Source organism: Salarias fasciatus, chromosome 4 (assembly GCF_902148845.1).
Source record: "Salarias fasciatus chromosome 4, fSalaFa1.1, whole genome shotgun sequence".
Classification (NCBI taxonomy): Eukaryota; Metazoa; Chordata; class Actinopteri; order Blenniiformes; family Blenniidae; genus Salarias; species Salarias fasciatus.
In genome coordinates, this window is record NC_043748.1 from 13,663,257 (window position 1) to 13,682,325 (window position 19,069).

The 19,069-nt window shown below is 47.5% G+C and overlaps 2 protein-coding genes across 4 annotated transcripts in view; one reads left to right on the top strand and one right to left on the bottom strand.

The window, feature by feature from the left end:
- The window catches only part of ep300b (EP300 lysine acetyltransferase b), a 29,500-nt gene extending 23,724 nt beyond the window's left edge, over positions 1-5,776 (top strand). For all 3 annotated transcript variants that reach the window (XM_030090400.1, XM_030090403.1, XM_030090402.1), the window contains exons 26-30: positions 103-268; positions 385-552; positions 657-818; positions 983-1,264; positions 1,436-5,776. In XM_030090400.1, coding sequence (XP_029946260.1) covers positions 103-268; positions 385-552; positions 657-818; positions 983-1,264; positions 1,436-4,672 — 4,015 coding nt within the window. In that variant the 3' untranslated portion in view covers positions 4,673-5,776. The remainder of the gene's footprint in view (positions 1-102; positions 269-384; positions 553-656; positions 819-982; positions 1,265-1,435) is intronic.
- Positions 5,777-10,156: 4,380 nt separating this feature from the next.
- cbx7a (chromobox homolog 7a) lies at positions 10,157-17,284 on the bottom strand. The gene is made up of 6 exons (XM_030090405.1): positions 16,961-17,284; positions 15,670-15,713; positions 15,460-15,525; positions 15,250-15,316; positions 11,538-11,871; positions 10,157-11,444 (listed from the first exon to the last, which is right to left on the bottom strand). The coding sequence occupies exons 1-6, from the start codon at positions 17,027-17,029 to the stop codon at positions 10,900-10,902; spliced, it is 1,125 nt and encodes a 374-aa protein (XP_029946265.1). The 5' UTR covers positions 17,030-17,284; the 3' UTR covers positions 10,157-10,899.
- Positions 17,285-19,069: the final 1,785 nt, after the last annotated feature.

A 19,069-nucleotide genomic window follows, 5' to 3' on the forward strand; every position in this document is an offset into this window, starting at 1 on the left:
CCACAGGAGGATATTACTGCCAAATTCAGTGTTTATTCATCCAGCTTTGTCTCCGGTTATTAGAAGCTGCGGTGAATTTAACTGCATGTCTCCGTGTGACAGGTTTACTACGGGTCATATCTGGGCCTGTCCTCCCAGTGAGGGCGACGACTACATCTTCCACTGTCACCCGATGGACCAGAAGATCCCAAAGCCCAAACGCCTTCAGGAGTGGTACAAAAAGATGCTGGACAAGGCCGTTTCCGAGCGCATTGTTCACGATTACAAGGTGAGATATTTGATTGAAATTCTCATGTTGCCTTCCTGTTAGAACTGTCATCTTGTGGCCGATGCTCTATAGTTTCATCTATTTTAACGTCACCTTCTTCCTCTTTGCCTCTGCAGGACATCTTCAAACAGGCGACAGAAGACCGGCTGACCAGTGCCAAGGAGCTTCCATATTTCGAGGGCGATTTCTGGCCCAACGTGCTGGAGGAGAGCATCAAGGAGCTGGAGCAGGAGGAGGAGGAGAGGAAACGGGAGGAGAACAGCACCTCCAACGAATGCACTGATGTGAGTAGGACGCAGACGCCTCCTGCAGACTCGCTTTTCGTCACAGCGTCGATCCTGTTTGTGTCGACGTTCGCTCTAATGCGACAATAAACAAACATTCACAGGCCACTAAAGGAGACAGCAAGAATGCCAAAAAGAAGAACAACAAGAAAACAAGCAAGAACAAGAGCAGCTTGAGCCGAGCCAATAAGAAGAAGCCAGGGATGCCCAACGTTTCCAACGACCTTTCCCAGAAACTCTACGCCACAATGGAGAAACATAAGGAGGTATGGAAGTCTGCTGTGGCTGCTTTGATTGGTTCGTACATAATTATACCAGTAAATCAAAGTGACTTGAATCACTTGAGGGTGGAACTCCATCCTGAAGGGGGGAAAACAATGGCAGAATTTGATTAAAAGGTCAAACTCCTCCTCTCCACGGTCATTTCCAGGTCTTCTTTGTCATCCGCCTCATCGCCGGCCCCACCGCCAACTCGCTGCCCCCCATCACCGACTCGGACCCCCTGATGGCCTGCGACCTGATGGACGGCCGCGACGCCTTCCTGACGCTGGCTCGGGACAAGCACTTGGAGTTCAGCTCCCTCCGGAGGTCCAAGTGGAGCTCCATGTGCATGCTGGTGGAGCTGCACAACCAGAGCCAGGACCGCTTCGTGTACACCTGCAACGAGTGCAAGCACCACGTGGAGACGCGCTTCCACTGCACCGTCTGCGAGGTGAGGATCAGGGTCTGGTTTTATTCATCGCACGTTTTCACAAAAAGAAGATGAATGTTTACCACTTGTTGTGTTTTCAATGGTTCTAGTTTTGGTTGATCTTGAGATTAGATTTCTATTTCCAATTGTATTTAAATGCTCCATCTCTCTCCTTTTTTTTTTTATCTCCAGGACTATGACTTGTGCATCACCTGCTACAACACCAAAGGTCACGAGCACAAGATGGATAAACTGGGTCTCGGTCTGGACGACGACAGCAACAACCAGTCAGCGGCGGCCACGCAGAGCCCCGGGGACTCTCGCCGCCTCAGCATCCAGCGCTGCATCCAGTCCCTGGTGCACGCCTGCCAGTGTCGCAACGCCAACTGCTCCCTGCCGTCCTGCCAGAAGATGAAGCGCGTCGTTCAGCACACCAAGGGTTGCAAGCGCAAGACGAATGGCGGCTGTCCCATCTGCAAGCAGCTCATCGCCCTGTGCTGCTACCACGCCAAGCACTGTCAGGAGAACAAGTGTCCCGTCCCGTTCTGCCTGAACATCAAGCAGAAGCTCCGGCAGCAGCAGCTGCAGCACCGGCTCCAGCAGGCCCAGATGCTGCGGCGGAGGGTGGCCAGCATGCAGCGGGTGGGGCAGCCGGCGGGGGGACCGCCGGGAGGGCCCATGGTGGGGCTTCCGTCCCCGGGAAACGGCGTCACCACGGCGCCCAGCACCCCGACGTCTGTTGGAACCCAACCTCCAACTCCACAGACCCCAACTCAGACCCTGCCTCCGGTCCCTCAGCAGGGGATGGGTCCTGGACCTGGAGCGCAGCAGCAGCAGCAGCAGCAGCAGCCACCGCCAGGCGGGATGCCTCCTCAACACCCCCTCCATCACCAGTACCAGCAGATGGCAGGCGGAGGCGGCGGGTCAGGAGGGATGATGAATTCACCTCAACATCAGCAGCAAATGCTTCCTCAGGTCCAGCAGCAGCAGCAGCAGCAGCAGCAGGGTGGACCTGGACCTGGACCCAGCCCCCAGCAGCTCCAGCAGCACCCCAACAGTTTGCCCCCGTACGGCAGCAGACCCCCGGGCTCCTCTCCGATGCACCAGTCCCAGGGAAAACCGGTCCTGGGCTCGGCCACGCCTCCCCAGCAGCAGCCCGGCGGTCCCGTCATGCCCGGAAACGTCGGCGGGCCGCAGCTTCCCAACCAGCCGCAGGGTCAGCCCCCTCTTTCGCAGCAGCAGCAGCAGCAGCAGGCGCCCTCCGGTCCTCCCCCAGCGGCGGTGGAGATCGCCATGAAGATCCAGCAGGTGGCCGACGCCCAGAGGAAGATGGCGCTGCAGAGGCAAGCCGCCCAGGCGGCTGCGGGCCTCATGCCCCCTCACCCCCACCACCAACAGGGGCAAGGCCAGCAGATGGGCATGGGTCACCCCGGGGCAGGGGGGATGGTCGGGTCTCAGGGGATGCCGCCGCAGACCCCCGCAGCCGTGGCTGCTGCCCGGGCCCACATGGACCAGCAGCAGAGCGCCCCTCCGGGGATGATGGTCGGCGCCGGTGGGCCCATGCAGCAGCCCCAGCAGGGTAACCTGCCACAAGGCCAGCTGCCCCCTCAGGTGCAGCTGCAGCAGCAAAGGATGGGCGCCCCGCTCCAGAACCCCCAGCAGCAGCAGCAGCAGCAGTGGGCGGGTCCGGGGATGGCACCCCAGCAAAGGCAAGCTATGATGAACCAAATGGGCCATCCCGCCATGATGGCAGCTCAGCACCATCAGCAGCAGCAGCAGCAGCACCAACAGGCTCAGGGCCACGCTGCCTTGATGAATATGGCGCAGCAGCAGCAGCAAGGTGGTGCTGGCGGCGGGGTCGCAGGGGGAGCCGTTCCCGGGGCTGGCGGTATTGCAGGACTCACCGCCGGTGGGAACATCCCCCAGGCAGCCCTCCAGGAGCTCCTGCGGACCCTCCGCTCGCCCAGCTCGCCGCTTCAGCAACAGCAAGTCCTCAACATCTTGCGGTCGAACCCACAACTCATGGCTGCGTTCATTAAGCAGAGGGCCTCCAAGTACAAAGGCGGGCAAGGCGGTCCTGGTGGGCCAGGAGGTGTTCCAGGAGGGGTCCCAGGAGGTCCAGGTTCCACTGGGGGTCCGGTTGGAAACGTCATTCCCGCCGGGGTCCAGCAGGTGAACATGAATGCTGCAGGTGCCGGACAGCCAGGCATGCACATGGGGGGCCAGGGAGGAACGAACGTCAACATGGCTGCCATGGCTCAGCTGCAGCAGCAGCAGCAGCTGCAGCAGCAGCAGCTACAACAACAACAGCAGCAGCAGCAGCAGCAGAGACCGATGCTCAGTGGTTTACAACAGCAGCAAGTTGCAGCTCTGCAGCAGCAACAGCAGCAACAACAAGGGGTAGGAAGAGGAATGCAGAGCCAGGGGCCGCAGATGGGAAATCTCAACGGCCCGCAGTTCAGAGAGCTGCTGATGAGACGACATTTCCAACAACAACAGCAGCAGCAGCAACAACAACAGCAGCAGCCGCAGCAGCAGCAGATGGTGAATCACGGTCAGTTCCAGCAGCCGCAGCCGCCACAAGGTCAGGGATTCATGGGACAGCCTGGGATGCAGCCTCCCACGGTGGGGCAGGGACCCCCGCCTCAGCAGCCCGGAGGCCCCTCGGGCCCCCAGGGCCAAGGTTACCCGGGGTCGGTGGCCCAGCAGCAGGCCACCGCCGCGCTCCAGCAGAGGCTGCAGCACCAGCACCACCTCCAGATGCAGCAGCAGAACAGCATGGCCGGCCTTCAAGGCGGAGACGGGGGGCCGGGTGGTGGGGGCGCGCCGCAGCCGCCTCAGGGCCCTCAGCCCCCACAGGGCGGTCCCCCGCCTCCATCTTCTCAGGCGCTGCTCCAACAGGCTCTCCATCAGAGGCTGCTGCAGCAGCAGCAGCAGCACCTGGGCTCCGGGGGGTCACCAGCACAGCACAGCAATCCCATGAGCCCCCAGCAGCCGCAGCAGATGGCGCAGTCCCCGCACCCCCACCTGCAGGGCCAGGCGCTGCCCACCTCCCTGGCCAACCAGGTGCGGTCGCCGCAGCCGTCGCCGCGGCCGCAGTCCCAGCCGCCGCACTCCAGCCCGTCGCCGCGCATGCAGCCTCAGCCCTCGCCGCACCACATCTCCCCCCAGATGCAGACGGGGTCGCCGCACCCGAGCCACCTGAACCAGCACCACCCGGGGATGGTGGTCCCCCCCCAGCAGCAGCAGCAGCAGCAGCAGCCCGCCTCCCAGCAGCAGCAGCAGCAGAGCGCTTTAGATCAGTTCGGATCGGACCAGAGCGCCATGCTGTCTCAGCTGAGCGGCATGGCGGGTCTGCACGGGCCGGGGGGCAACGGCCAGGACCCCATGGGCCAGAACATGAACCACAACCCCCTAGACATCATGTAGAACTCCTCCGTATGGACGCTCGGTGGTTCTTCGCACAAACTGCACTCACCCAGGACAGTGTTATTGTTATTACTTAGCCTTTTTTTTTATACTATTATTAAATGTTATTTAAAATGTTTTCAATAAAGATGCATTGAACTGAACTTCCTATGGGAGATGAACAATAAATCAAGCAGTCGTTAAATGAATTAGTATAAATGAATCGTAAGTTATTGCTGTTAATATATTTTTTTGCCAATAGTGGACAAAGTGGGGGGGCGGCGGGTTTCTCTTGCGCCGCTCCCCCCCCACCACCTCCACCTCTTGCAGAATACTAGAAAGTTGATATTTTTGGGGGGTTCGGAAGGGGCCTACATAGAAGTACTTGCCTTTTTTAAGAAATGTTTTTAAGATTTTAAAAAGTGGTCAAGAATTTAAAGAGAAAGTGATTTAATGCAAAGAACTTTTTTAATGGGTTTTCGTTGCGCATCATTCAGTCTGTCCATTTCTGTTTCACAGAGTGATGTGGATTCTTATCAGTGTCAGTCCAAACATGATGCATATCTTCCTTATTGAGATGTTTGGGTTCGCTTTATTTATTTTTGTTTCCTGGGGGGGTGAGGAGGCGTCACGTTGCCCCCCCGGGACTGCTACGATTCGAATAGAAATCTATTTTTGTTATTGACTGTTAAGATGGGTCGGGAGGGGTTAGTGAATCTGTTATTTCACTTTAGATGTCTTTAGTTGGGGGTCTGTCCAGGTGGGAGTCCACGTCAGTGTTTTTTTTTTTTTTTTTGCTTGAGGGTCTCGCTCCAGATGGACTTATTTTTGACATCCTGGCCGACTTCTGTATGGGACATCAGCCATGCTGTAAGAAGGGACGCCCCCCACCCCCCCCCCATATCGCGAAACATGCGCGCCCTCTCCCTCGAATGTGTGTGCACTCCTTCCTTATCAAAGACACTCAGTGCGGAGCAGCGGAGGCCTGGGGAGGGGCGGCGCATACCTGTGTGCCTGTAACATTTTGAGTACATGGGCTGGGATGTGAAGTTAAAACAAAACTGAAAAAAGAAGAAAAAAAAAAAAAAGAGGGTGGGGTGGGCTCCTTCTAGTGTTTTTAGGATTCTACTGTTTGGAGTAAACAGAGGATAATGATCCAAATGAACTGTGTTGCACAGAAATGAGGAGAAAAGAAGCGACGTGAGCGAGTTTTCTTCCTCGTCCCTTTGCTGCTTCCCGTGGACTTTAAATCCCCCCCCCACCTCCGTCCTCCTGCCGGCGGGGGCGGGGTGTCGAGCTACCCCCTCCCCACACAAACTCCATCCTCTTTATCTTTCTGCTAAGAACTTTGGGAGTTTAATTTAATATTTTTTACTGTACAAAGGAAACACAAACTGTGGACTCAAATACTGTTTTTTTTTTTATAATAAAAGTAAAATTACCAATAATAATCTGTTCCTCATGTGGCTGTTTGTTACAAAGCTGAGGTTCTAGTTTTCCCATCTGATTGTAATGGAACACGGATGTTCTGGAGTCTTTATAAGTTAGATGAGAAGTTTCCATCGTGTCATTAAAAGATTGATTACTCCAGAGATCTGCCACCTTCAGGACCAAATGAGCCACATGTGCCACTTTCCATCAAATGAAGGTTATCAGGAGCCTCAAAACATGTTTAACCTTTAAGATGAGGAAAATGAAACGCGTTAAACTGCATCTTTTCTTGCATTCATCAAGTGTTGCTCCAGAAAATCTAAAGGTTTGAAGGGACTGTCATAAAACAGCCTCTTTCGTGTTCACAGTAGATAGCTGTATATATTTCATAAGCATTGTTTCCACACGTCAGTTATGTCTCTTTGTCTTGTTCTTTAAAACTGATGCAGTTGAGCATTTGGCATAAAAGCAGAGCAGCTCTCCTTGATTTTTTTTTTTTTTTTTTTTTTCTGGGCTCAACATCCAGAAAACATTTTTACAGTTTTTATGACTGCAACTTTTTCACAGCGTTGAACCAGGGATTTCAAGATCTCTGTCAACTCCTGGAGTTGTACTTTTTGATTTCTGATGCATTCGTGATGCTCTCGGGCATTATTTAGCCAATATTGTACTCACGTTTTTTTCCAGCATCACGAAGCAGCCTCACTATTTTTCTTTTTTTTTTTTTTACTGGACTGATCACCATGGTAACCTCTGCTGCGTGACTAAACCGATCCAGAGCAGGTTATCTCCAGAGCCAAGAGCGGTGCTGCTCTCCGATCAGATGGCTGGGAAACACATCCCCGCACGATCACACGCAGGCACGGCTACTGACTTTACAACGTTCGCTGGCAAATAATAATACAGCAGTAAATATTTCAGATGTGCTCCTCTGGTCAGCTCAGTGTCTGTGGTTTCCACTGCATCCAACATGAAGAGCACAGCAAAGTCCAACAAAATATAGAAAATACACAAAGAAACGTGCATTATTTTAGTTTTACATGGAAAATACTTTGTGTTGAGATTTCAACAAGTCAAATGTGATTGAGTGTAATATGATATTGTGTTGCATAAAGATAATTTCCTGTCATTTATAACATCGGTTAGCAAAAATAAGCTTAGATCCCATTTTAAAATACAGATTTTCGTGCCTTGCTTTAAAATATTTTGCACTAGAAGGAAGAAAACCAGGAACAGCAGAGCACTGAATATGTAGACATCCATTTATTCACATTTTGCAAAGAGTAGCTCTTTAAATAGCAGAGAGATTGTAATCGGTGCATGAAAAACATGTCTTACATATGAATCATTAAATAGTTTAATGTCATTTACATTCATATAAATACAGAAGGCCCCTCAGAAGGCCTGAACTTGGTGGATTTCTCATGTTTCTGCTGCACAGGTCCTCCATGACCTTCTGCAAACAAACATGCACGTGCAGCTCCATCAGCAAACAGCTTCTCTGCACTTGTAACGCATTAAAACCTCGTATCTAGAGAATCTCCAGGATGATTTTTTTTTCCTCCTGCAGCTTCGGGCTGAGGCTGTTGTGGACCCCCCCTGCTCCCTCCTCTGCACACTGAGCTCCATCACTCCGTCAAACTGCGTCACGTGCAGCGTTTTGCCTTTGCTGAGGGCAACGCGCCATCTAGTGGCAGAACTTTGTATATTAATATTCCACACAGAAGCAGAGGGATCGGATCCGCAGATTGGTGTGTTTGTACATCAACACTACAGCTTCTAAAACCATATTTCAAAACCCTCGATCAGCCAGCTGACTGACGTTGGGAGCATTTTCCTTGGAATTCTTAAGTTTAATGAACCTCGTGCAGAAGTGCAGCACTTCGCAGGTGGACAAAATAGAAACACTATTTGAAATAAGGGCATCAATAGAGAGGAAACTGATGAGTCCCTGTCCTCGTGATTAGTTGAAGACAAATTCACTGGATGCCCTGTTTCCCAGAAATATTAAATCATAGTTACATGGAAAAAAAAGAAAAGATCAAAATGATTGGATTATTTAGCGTGTTGCACAACTGTATTTATTTGGATTATCCTTTTTTTTTTCTTTCTTTTTCAGTCTTTTTCAACAGCTGTTGCAGGCTACACCATGAAGTAGGAATGGGCATCTAATTTCCCCAAAGGGTTCCATGATGACTTGAATTTTGCTCAAGTTTTTAACAGTTTTTATGAGCTCCTATCATCCCCCCCCCCCCCCCCCCCCCCCAGATTTTTTTCTAAATTTGATCTGTAAATAGAAAAATATTTTTTTTTCATTAACCCTCTTTTTGTCTCACTGTGAAACAGTAATTTTGTGTGGTCCCTTAAAAAAATCACGTCTATTCAAAGAGTATACCTTCAGTTTATTTTTTGTGTGCTTATCAGAGATATACTTCACAAAGTATCCTTGGCTTATTCTGAAAAGTATACACATTAAATTGATACTGATAAAGAAAATTAATATGTCCTTAATTCTGATCTTCTTCTTTTTTCAACTTTGTGAATTCTTATTCTAATATTTAGGAAGGAATATTGAAGAAGAGGATTGCACAATGGCACAACCCCTGAGTTCCCCCATCTCACAGTGAGAAGGCACTTGCTCTAAATGCCAGAGTTTGAAAGTTCTCCCTGTGTGTGTGTGGGCTTCCTCCCACAGTCCAAAAAACATTCATGTGAGGTAAACTAGTAACTTACTAATAAGTGTACTTCTTCTATACCTAAAGTGTCCCGACTGTGGACTTTTGAAAAACTAAAAGTGGTCCACTTTCTGCTTTAAAGGGGCTGCATCATGCAAAATTCACTTTTTGTATGTTTTAACCTTGTTCTATAGTTGTGTACTCACCAATAACACTCCCAAAGCGCTTGGTGAGTTTCTCACAGGAAAAGACGTTTTCTCGTGTCTTTGCGTGTAGAGAAGCTAAAGCTAAAGAGCTAAAGCTAACCCTCAGAGAAGCTAACGCATGACGTATTTGTTTTGAAGCGCTGATTGGCTGAGGTAGCTGTCAGTCAAAGTCCACAGGGGGAGAGGCGGGATTTTCAGTGAAACAGAGCGTTTTCTCTTCCGGGTTTCAGAATTAGCCCCAGAAAATCTTTTTTTTCACACAAAATGACTTTTCCTTAGCGCCAAAAATAAACTATTACCATGTTAATACCAATAATAGGGTTTGGACTAGCTAAAAAAGCATGATACAGCCCCTTTAAAGGGACATTGCATCAAATTAAAGTCATTCCACTGCTGTACACTGGGTGGCAGCATTGAGTCACCTAGAACCGGTTTTCTTCGCTTCTCCAGTCTTGGCTCTTGGTCTCTTTTTCTTCTTGGTAATGAAGTTAGTTTTCCTGATTGTATCCAGTGGATAAATGTGAGTTTATTTACTAATCACATAAACAACATCAACGGTGTGTGTATTTACAATGATGTCCCTCTTCAGCAAAGTCTCGTTTCAGGTCACTTACCTCCTAAAGTCTTTCAAGCTTTTTTTTTTTTTTGTTAAAAAAATTTCAAAACATTTTTCATCAATTAAAAACATTGCCTACACCAAGAGTTACATCCTGTGACAATGAGAACAGGGTCAATTCATCACTGCAATACCTGGAACATTATATGCATCATGCAACAACAACTTGTTGTTTCTTTAACTGATAAATACACACCATGACATATTCCTTTTAGTACACATTTATTGGAAACGTAGTCAAAAAAAAAAAAAAAAGTTTTCTTTTGGAGAGAAGACATGTTTGACAGTTCAGAGAGATTCAGACACATTAAGTGACATAAGTTAGATTAGCTTATACATGTGACATGCAATAAATAATAGCTCACTATAGTCTGATCTAATGCACATCTGCTGCCATTTGCACATTACCTACAGAGCGGCGGTGTAAACTGATATCTTCTCTTTTGATATGCACAAAGCGTCGAGAAAAAGAGTGGACTATCAATTGGTATTACAAAAATAGAACCAGGTAGCATTTTCATACTTGAAAAGTTACGGGACAGACAGACAGCAAACACAACAGTGTACTTCTTTATAGTGCATCCGTCCTCCTTGAAATGCAGAACTTCATCTAAGCGGCAGGCATTAATTCTCTTTGTCTTATTTCTTTTGTGACAGAAATAAACCTCTTCAACAAAGCACAGGACAGAGCTTTGTGCATGTGCGGCACAGACTGACAGGGCATGCGGCTAGCTCTGTGCGAATAGTGGAAAAGAAAGAAAGAAAAAAAGAAAAGCAGAAAGGAAAGAAAGAAAGAGCAAAGTCTTTACAAAAACATTATCGGTAAGAAAGAGGAGCGACTTAAACAGGCCCCGAGAACAGATCTGAGTGTGAGACCGACGTCTTGCTGGAAAGCACTGAGGACGACTGGTAAAAAGTAGCTGCATCGAAGTAGTAATGTGAACTGGATCGCTTCTGGCTGCTGTCTCACCATCTGTCTCCTGCTCTCAGTAAACCCGGCGGCCCCTGGAATGAAACCTGCCTCTGAGATCCATTTAGTCTGCTGCATTGCAATGGATAATTTGGGCACATTGTCAGGGCCTCGGGCTTCCTATCACCCCTAATAAATGAGCCACAATGATAAAATTACCACTCATTTTTAATTCAAAGGCAATAATGTCTTCACTGAACTCAGTAGGAAATGAGTGTAGCTTTGTAAACATGTGAAAATATATTACATACACGACTATTTACACGTACAAAATGAGTGGCAAGTCTAATTATGGGTACTTCATCCTTTCTTTCTCCCCGTCTCTCTCGCTCCCTCTCTCTCTGTTTCTCTCAGTAGCCCTTAAAGAAGCCTTCAGCCACCATCGCTTCTTTAAAAGTCACCGTCAGGGAGTTTATAGTCACATCTGTCATGATCACCTTCCCGATCTGTCTGCCTGGCTCCGCTGTGTTCACGCTCTGATTGTCGCCCCTCGCCTCCTCCTTCCCGGCCTCGTCGGACGAGCGGACGGCGGCGCCGGCGGCGGTGGTAGTGGTGCCGTCGCCCGCCGTCTCTCTGTTCCCCAGGATGCTCACGATGACTGAAGTCGCGTTGCTTCTCGGACAGAGGCGGCCCTCTCTGGACTCCACGCCCTCCCAGTCTGACCGGTCGCCCACGGACGCCTCGTCTCCCGCCCTGTCCTCGGACGCGGAGGCGCTGTCCTTTGATTGGTCGCACGCAACTGTCTCTCTGTGTCCCGTGTCGGACGTCCCGCCGCACTCGCCATCGGTCCATATTTCCGTTCGGGCAGCTATCAGCTCGTCCTCCACCTTCTCCTCCACCTCGATCTCCAGGTCCTGCCGCTCCAGCAGGGGGGGCGAGCTGCACTCCGATGGACCTGAGGGAGGAAACACCAAAACTCTGTTCACTTCCAGAGATCAGGAGTAGAGCCTGGGCGTCTAAACGCTGAGGAATAGACCGTCAAACCGACCGTAAACGCTGTCTTCACATCTCTCGCCGATGGTGCTCTCAGATTCATGCTTGTCTTCTTCGCTGGTGCCCCCCCACTCCTCCTCATCCTCCTCCTCCGTGGGCTCCTCCACCTTCTTCCTCTGTGGGCGGATGGGTTTTCCTGCGGCGCCCTCCGGCGGCCCCCGGGTCGCCCTCTGCCGGCTCCTCCTCCTCCTGAGCGGGCGGCGGTAGATTCCGCCGCGCTCCACCTGGTCCACGTCCGTGCTCATGGATCTGGTCAGGGAGAGCCGCAAGCGGGGCGGGGGCTTCTCCGCCTCTTTGTTGGCGCTGCGCAGGTCCATGGCAAAGATGTTCTGTGGAGCAGTGGAGGTGAGAGGTCACTGAGTGGAGGACATTCACGCTCCAAACAAAGAACTCATTTCTGTCCACCGTATGAGACGCGTCAGCTGGACAAAGAACATTCAAGGGGGGACTCTGTGATACTCTGGACATGTCTGAGGATAAACACATGAAACAGTCAGGAAATCTAATTTCTTGTTCCCTGTGTAGCTTTACAAGTCATCCGTCTGCGCTGCAGAGCTTCACTGTTGTCAAAGGTTGTTAACTCTTTAAGTGATCAGTGAATTCATTCCATACCTTCCCTGTTTCCTCCAAACTAACAATAAATTCAATGCACGTATATGGACACTTGACATTTCTTCTGTAGTTGGAAAATCTGGTTTAAAAGTCTCTTTAGGTTATAATTTTATGAAATATGTTCAGTTTTTACAGTTTTCTATGAAGGTTACAAGCAAAAAAAAACCTTAAATAGACGCATCAGTGAGCCCTATAAAGGGTTAATAAAGGAATAACTGCTGTGTGAAGCTGCACTTTGACCCTGAGCTGAATGCTGACAGCAGCACATTGAGAAACTCATCAGCTGATATCTAATACTGAACACAAAGTGTACCTGAGCACTATTAGCTTTGGGAGAGTTTGTTTTGAAAATGGGTTAAATATCTGGTGCGGCAGAAAACTAATCAGCGGGCCGCATTGTTCTGCGACACGCTCCTCATTACGATCAACACAAACACTGTAATTCACGCCGAGCCGCAGCAACGCCATCCTGCTGCTGTAAATACTCATCAGCACCACAAAAGTGTTTTAATCAGCCACGGAAAAGAGGTTCTGACAAATTCAATATCCTCCTGCTTGGAAGACATTTGTTCCAAAACAACAATGAGCTAATTTGCAAAGTTACAGAGCTTATTCAAAAGAATAATAATTAAAAGTACATATAAGTAAAAATCTCCTGCAGAAACTTAATGCTGGTTCAGCATGTTAGAAAGAGGACATTGCTGCTGGTTTCACATTGTAACACGTGCGCTCGGACATTTGAGAGCTGTGATTTTCCCTTTTCAAACAACCTGCAAACTACCTGCAAACAGAATTCCTTTCATGGAAGCCCCGCAGGCGTTTAAACCGGCTATGAGAGAACGTTAGTGGAGGAGTGAAAGTGATAGGAACACAGTATGAGAGAGCGTGTCCTTCAGAGTCACACCTCATGCTCAAAAACACGTCTTTCAGCTGCACTGCAATGCATTCTGGTCTATTGAGGCTATTATTAGTACTGCAAGCTGCGACTTTGCTGCAGGTATGAGGCGCTAAAGAAAAAAAAAAGGGGGGGGCAACACTACTGGTGTTTTTATCACTGAAACATTGAGACAGTCGTGCATCTTCACAAACACTAAGTTCCATTTCAGTTCAGATAACGACACTCTATTTTAGTGTTGTGTTGTCACATGCTTAAGAAGGTCCTGATGCTGAGTAAAAAAAAAGAAGAACACGTCAAGTCTCAAGTTTGAAGATAAGCTGCAGTCAAGATTTTTGGCTGAAAATATTCACAATCAGTCCAGAAAACATACTGAATTACATGAAACAGGTCACGACATAAGTTGAAATTAATCTTTATAATACGGCCACATCCGGTAAAACCACTTCCTGCCACAAGAGGGATTTGTGAGTCGAAAGTTGGTTATGGGAGTGTAATCATCAGTTACATTAGATCGATATGCTAGTTTCTTGTAAGCATTTCTTGCCAGAGAATATACTGTAACAAGATTTAACATAAACTAGAAGTAATGAAAGCATGTTTGGCGCCACTTTATCCAGTTTAGAGCCGATCCCAGCTGACTATATGTGTGAAGACAGTGTACAGAGAGAGACAGTCCAAATCGCTTACACTGGCAATTTACAGGCAATTTAAAATCACCAATTATATTCATATGTATGTTTTTGGAGAACCATGAGAAAACCCACACATGCACAGGAAGAACATGCAAACTGGGCAACTCCAATCTGGACTCGAACCAGGGACCACTGCACAGCCTCAACAATAATAAGCATCATAACAACTACATAAAAGTCAAATCTTCAGTCTTTTGCTCCTCTATGGTCAGAATGATCAGCGTTAACATTACTGAACAAGATCATTAAGTTCTCGCTGGTCTACTGTTTGCTCTTTATAGTTTTTTTCCAACTTTCTTGAATCAAACTGCCAAAACTCTGAGAGCAGGACAGACAGAACACGGCCGTCCGAACGTACACGGAAATATGACATTATGGAACTTAAATTTTACTTGTTGACCTTTGAGAAAACAAAGAGTCTATTTTTCCGGAACAGCTGGAAATGCTGATGAAAATCACAACTCATCCATCTCCGCCGCCTGCCCTTTGAATCTTTTCATGTCAAGGTAAAATAAGAAACAGTGAGACAATTAAACTAGAATAAAATGAATGAAATGAGACAGCGCTGCGTGAGCGCGCTGAGGTCTGATGCACCTTCACAGACAGCCGGCGGACAGGGACGGGATCTGTGACGACCGAGTGTTCATCATTCCATAAAACCAGAGCAATCACACCGTCAGATATTCCACAAAGCCTGATCAGCCAATTACGTCACGTGGCAACATCTTCACGAATACTCTCAAAGCCCAGCCTCCGCCTTAACCCTTTAACATCCTGTCAAAGGGAAAAATGAAAAAAGAACCAGGACTCTCTAAACTATATCCTTTAACTTATTAATCCACACCGAGACTTTTTAAAATTTAGTCAGACTTTAAACCGGACCTGATTCCACCTCACTCTTCACAGTCTTTACACGAGGTCTGGCCTGTTTAATGTAGACCCGGATTCGTGAAGTTAACGTTTTCATCCTTCAGCTACACCTGGATTCTAGAAATAGAACTGAATGCTTTAAAAAGCAGACACAGATTTCTTAAATAAAACCCAGATTCTTCGAACTACACCTGGAATTAAACTGGAGCGGGACTCTCTACAACAAAGTCAGACTTTTTGTTTTTGTACTTCACCCAGACACTTCAGGTACAAATAGAGTCTTTAAAATTCAAGTCAGACTCCGTAAAGTCACCTCATTCTCTCTGAAAATAACTAGAATTCATTTTCTCAGTACATGAAAATCAAATGGGTGAAGAGTAATTTAAAGTTCCATAAAAAAAGGCTTCATGTTACATATTCAGTTTTCAGAAGTTTACCCTTGATACCAGTAAGTAGCTAATTTACTGGAATAATTTCCTAATTTATCACACAACATTAATAAATACTGTACAAACAGATAAAGCGGTCACCTGGATGAATGACCTTTAAACAATTAAGCCAAGCCAGCACTCAGGATTAATGAAGTGAGGTACAACAAAGGACCACTAGACAAGAGGAAAAGTTAGCGTCCGTACCCGCAGGACCAGCCTCCTGGGTCTCAGACCTTTCTTGCGATAGGCCAGAGCTCTGATCTTCTCCTGACTGGGAGAGAGAGGAAGACACAGAGAGAGCGGGAGGGGGAGGTCAGAGACACCGCCACAAAGGGAAAGCATTTCACCAGAGAACACAAGATTTAAAAAAAAAAAGTGCTTTGTGAGCATAAAACACTTTTTATTAATACTCACTTCTCTTCGTAGGCCAGGACCAGGCGAGGGTCCAAAATGTTGTCCTCCGGTTCCCAGGTACTGTACCTGCCAACAGGAACACATCCAGATGAACCTGCCTGTCTATCTGGACACGGTGCTGCAGCGTGACCAGCAGCACCATAAAGCTGCTGGAGTGTATATAGTGGAGCTGGGATGAGGTCAGCTCACGGTGACTCAAGTGTTACTCACTTCGGGGGCCATCCCTGCCATTTCAGAAGATACTCCACATTCCCCTGAGGAGACAGGCAGAGAGACCATCAGGGCGGGTCAGTGATAGACTCATTTCCACCAGATAGGCTCTGAATGAGAATGTGCCACAACAAGACAAACAACCCGAGTGAAAGGAGGACTGTCACTTTAAATAGTGGAGCAGGGAAGGCGCGAGGGAGGGTCATGGACATTTTTCTTTCTTTCAAACTGTGTTTTTCTGAGGAATGACGTCAATGACAGTGGAGCTGGGTGGCCTCCAAACAGCAGCCTGCCCCTCTCTCTCTCTCTCCCTCTCTCGCGCTCTCTTTCTCTCGCTCTCTCGCTCGCTCTCGCGCAGATGACGTGACTGCACATGGCCACGCAAAGCCGGCTGCTTCCACACCGCACGGCTCTTTCTAGAACATTGTAAAGACCGGCGGCTCTCGGATAGGTGGGGCCGCGCGGAGAACATGTAAACAACGTGGTGTTGCGCAACGTCAGTAATGACTCCGCTCCAGAAAACAATCCTCAGCGTCACCGGGAAAAAAAACAAAACAAAAACATAAACAACAACAATTAAAACAACAACAACAACAACAACAACAACAACAACACAGGCACACAGTCCATACGCACACGTGCGGTGAAATTGTAAGAGTAAACTTTAAACGAGGTGATCAGTGAAGTACTTCATTGATTGTAGATGATAAAAATGTACACATGGTGATGGACCCCCGCCCCCCCTCCCCTCCCTCCACTGTAAATCAACGGGTCACCATCACGCAGCAGTCGATGACATTACGCAGCAGTTTCACCCGGATACTGAGCCGCTGTTCCGCTCGCTGGCGTATCCGAAATAAACTGCGCAGCTCCCCTGCACACTGAGACCATCTCACACACACACACACCCTCCGTTCCTATTGTTATTTTCTTTTTTTTCGGTATAATTGTTTTCAGCTACAACTGCGTAGGCTCCTTCAAAACACGCTGCAGCTGCAGCGGCGGCAGCAGCTCAGCCCCGCTGCTCGGGAAGGTGACAGGATGCGGCCCCGGAGAGAAGAAACAATGTGAAACTTTGGCGCAGTTACAATTTAGTAAGAAGCAGGTTAATCCCGGCAGCGAGGTTCCAGCGTAAAGTGTCGGGAAACTGCGTAGCCTAGTTTTGTAGTGCGCGAGGAGAGGGGAGACGGTACACGGAGTACACCGGGTGGGGAAAAAAAAAAGAAAAAACAACACGCGGAAAATAAGTTATGTAAGTTATATGAAGTGTGCGAGCGTCCATGCGTCTCACCTTTCTCACCCTCTTCTTTGTTATTGACTCAACTGCAAACACTTGATCTCCAATGGATGACAGCTCCATCGCCGCGCGCAGCCTCGCTCCTTCCGAAGAGGACGCAAACTGGGTCTCCGCTTGTTTGTGGCTAAATGCAGGAAAATATATTTGTATCTTTGAGGTGGGGAAAAAAATAGTTAAAAAAGAGATGCGGAGGAGGGAAAGGAGAGCCGTGGAAGTGCTCGCGCTGGTGCTCGCGTCCCGTGTCAACAGTCCGCTGCTGCCCTCTCGGAGAAACTCTGCCGTCTGCCTCCCTCACTTTTTAAAATCTGCGACACATCAACACTGGACAGCGCGCGGCTTTAAGTCGGGCGCGCCCCCTTTCCATTGCGTAGGGCCGAGCCCCCAATGTGCGTGCCCGTGCCCGCGGGGCCGCGCACGCAAATTGGAGCAGAGTGCAGAAGAGGGACAGAAGAGGAGGGGGTTAAAACCACAAGGTTACTATCGGCTAGATGGAATATTTACTGTGCAGGTTAAACAGAAAATAAATTAAATACTTTTTTTTTTTCAAATTCTGATTAAATTCATCTAAGAAGCAGTTATATTTCTATAGATAAAAAAATCAAAAAATATTTTCTTAAAAAGGTCCATAATACCCCACATCTAGGAACTTAGTAATTAATCATGTATAATTTTCACTTTTGGAAATATTGTCAAAATGTTAAAAAATTCATTAATAAAGTATGCCAAAAAAAAAAACAAAAAAAAAAAAACGAAAACACTGAAAATTCTGCAGCTAAATAAAGTCAAAATGTCCAGGAATACCTGAAATTCCTCATTGAAGGAGGTGAAACTATCAAGATTCAAAATGAAATACAAGGAATGGGTAAACAGAATTCACTTATACAGTACTTTTCCACTGCAGTCCCTCAAGCACTTCACATTGATCGTCACATTCACCCATTCACACACACACTCACACACCAAATGGAGGAGGCTGCATTGCAAGACTCTCGATCCATCCATTGGGAGCAATTTGGAGTTCAGTGTCTTGTTGAAGGACAACATGTGAATAGGGGGAGATGGAAAATCAAACCTACAACCTCTCCAACCGATACACAGTCCATAGAATATGATTTCAGTGCTGAGTAATGATAAATTCTTTTTTTAAAGAAAAAATTGTGGAAAAATGTTAAGATTTTGTCACAAATCATGTCTAGAAAAAGTCAGAATAAAATTTTGTAATGAATAGTGCACGTTGAATGCATATTCGTACAGTGGTTATCACTCTTGTGTTAGCATTCATTGATCTTTGAGGATTTTCCTGAGGTACTCCACAGTCAAATGACAAAAGCTGTGAATGAAGTGAAAAGGTCAAGGTTTTGACAGTAATATTTTTTCCTGAACAAGTGACAGCACCGGTTTATGTATTTAATCATCCATTTGTTTGTTGTAATGCCTTTTTGTTGTGACTGCCACCTCATCGCCTCAGTGCTTTCCTCCTCTCGTTCATCCTTTATAGACTAGCTGTAAAACTTTTGAATTCCTTCATTTTTAGAAGCAACATTTTGAGGGGAAAATTCATCCACAATGAAATAGAGTAGCATATAAACAATGCCGTTATAATGTGGCTCTGCTTTGAATGGTGAATAGAAACCAAAAACCAAAAAGCAGTTAGATTACCTCAGCAAAAACACATGAAAGTGGAGAAACTCTGGGGTACTGTAAAACATGCCTTTCTGCATATTAAAAAAATTGTAGATTGCATAATCATATTTTTGTGTATAAACATTGAGCTCACCCCCACAAGGATAAAGCGCTTTCTTTCCTCACTCTGAAACTATTCCTTAGCATTTTAACACAGAGGATGAATGAATCAGTCTCAGCGTACCCTCACACCATGACTGGCAGCCCCTTCACAGGTAAAAATGAAGTGCTTTAAGCCCTAAACTCCAGCCTGAGCAGGAAAAAGTATGAGCTCATGTATTTTTATGTAACAATAGTAAAGCCAGCAAAGATCAGAATCTGCAATGGAAATGAAAGCCCTGCTTCTCTCTGTGGTGGAGACGTCCACCCCTCCAACTGCGTTTGATCCAAATATGGAACTGAACCGCTAAACGCAGAGTG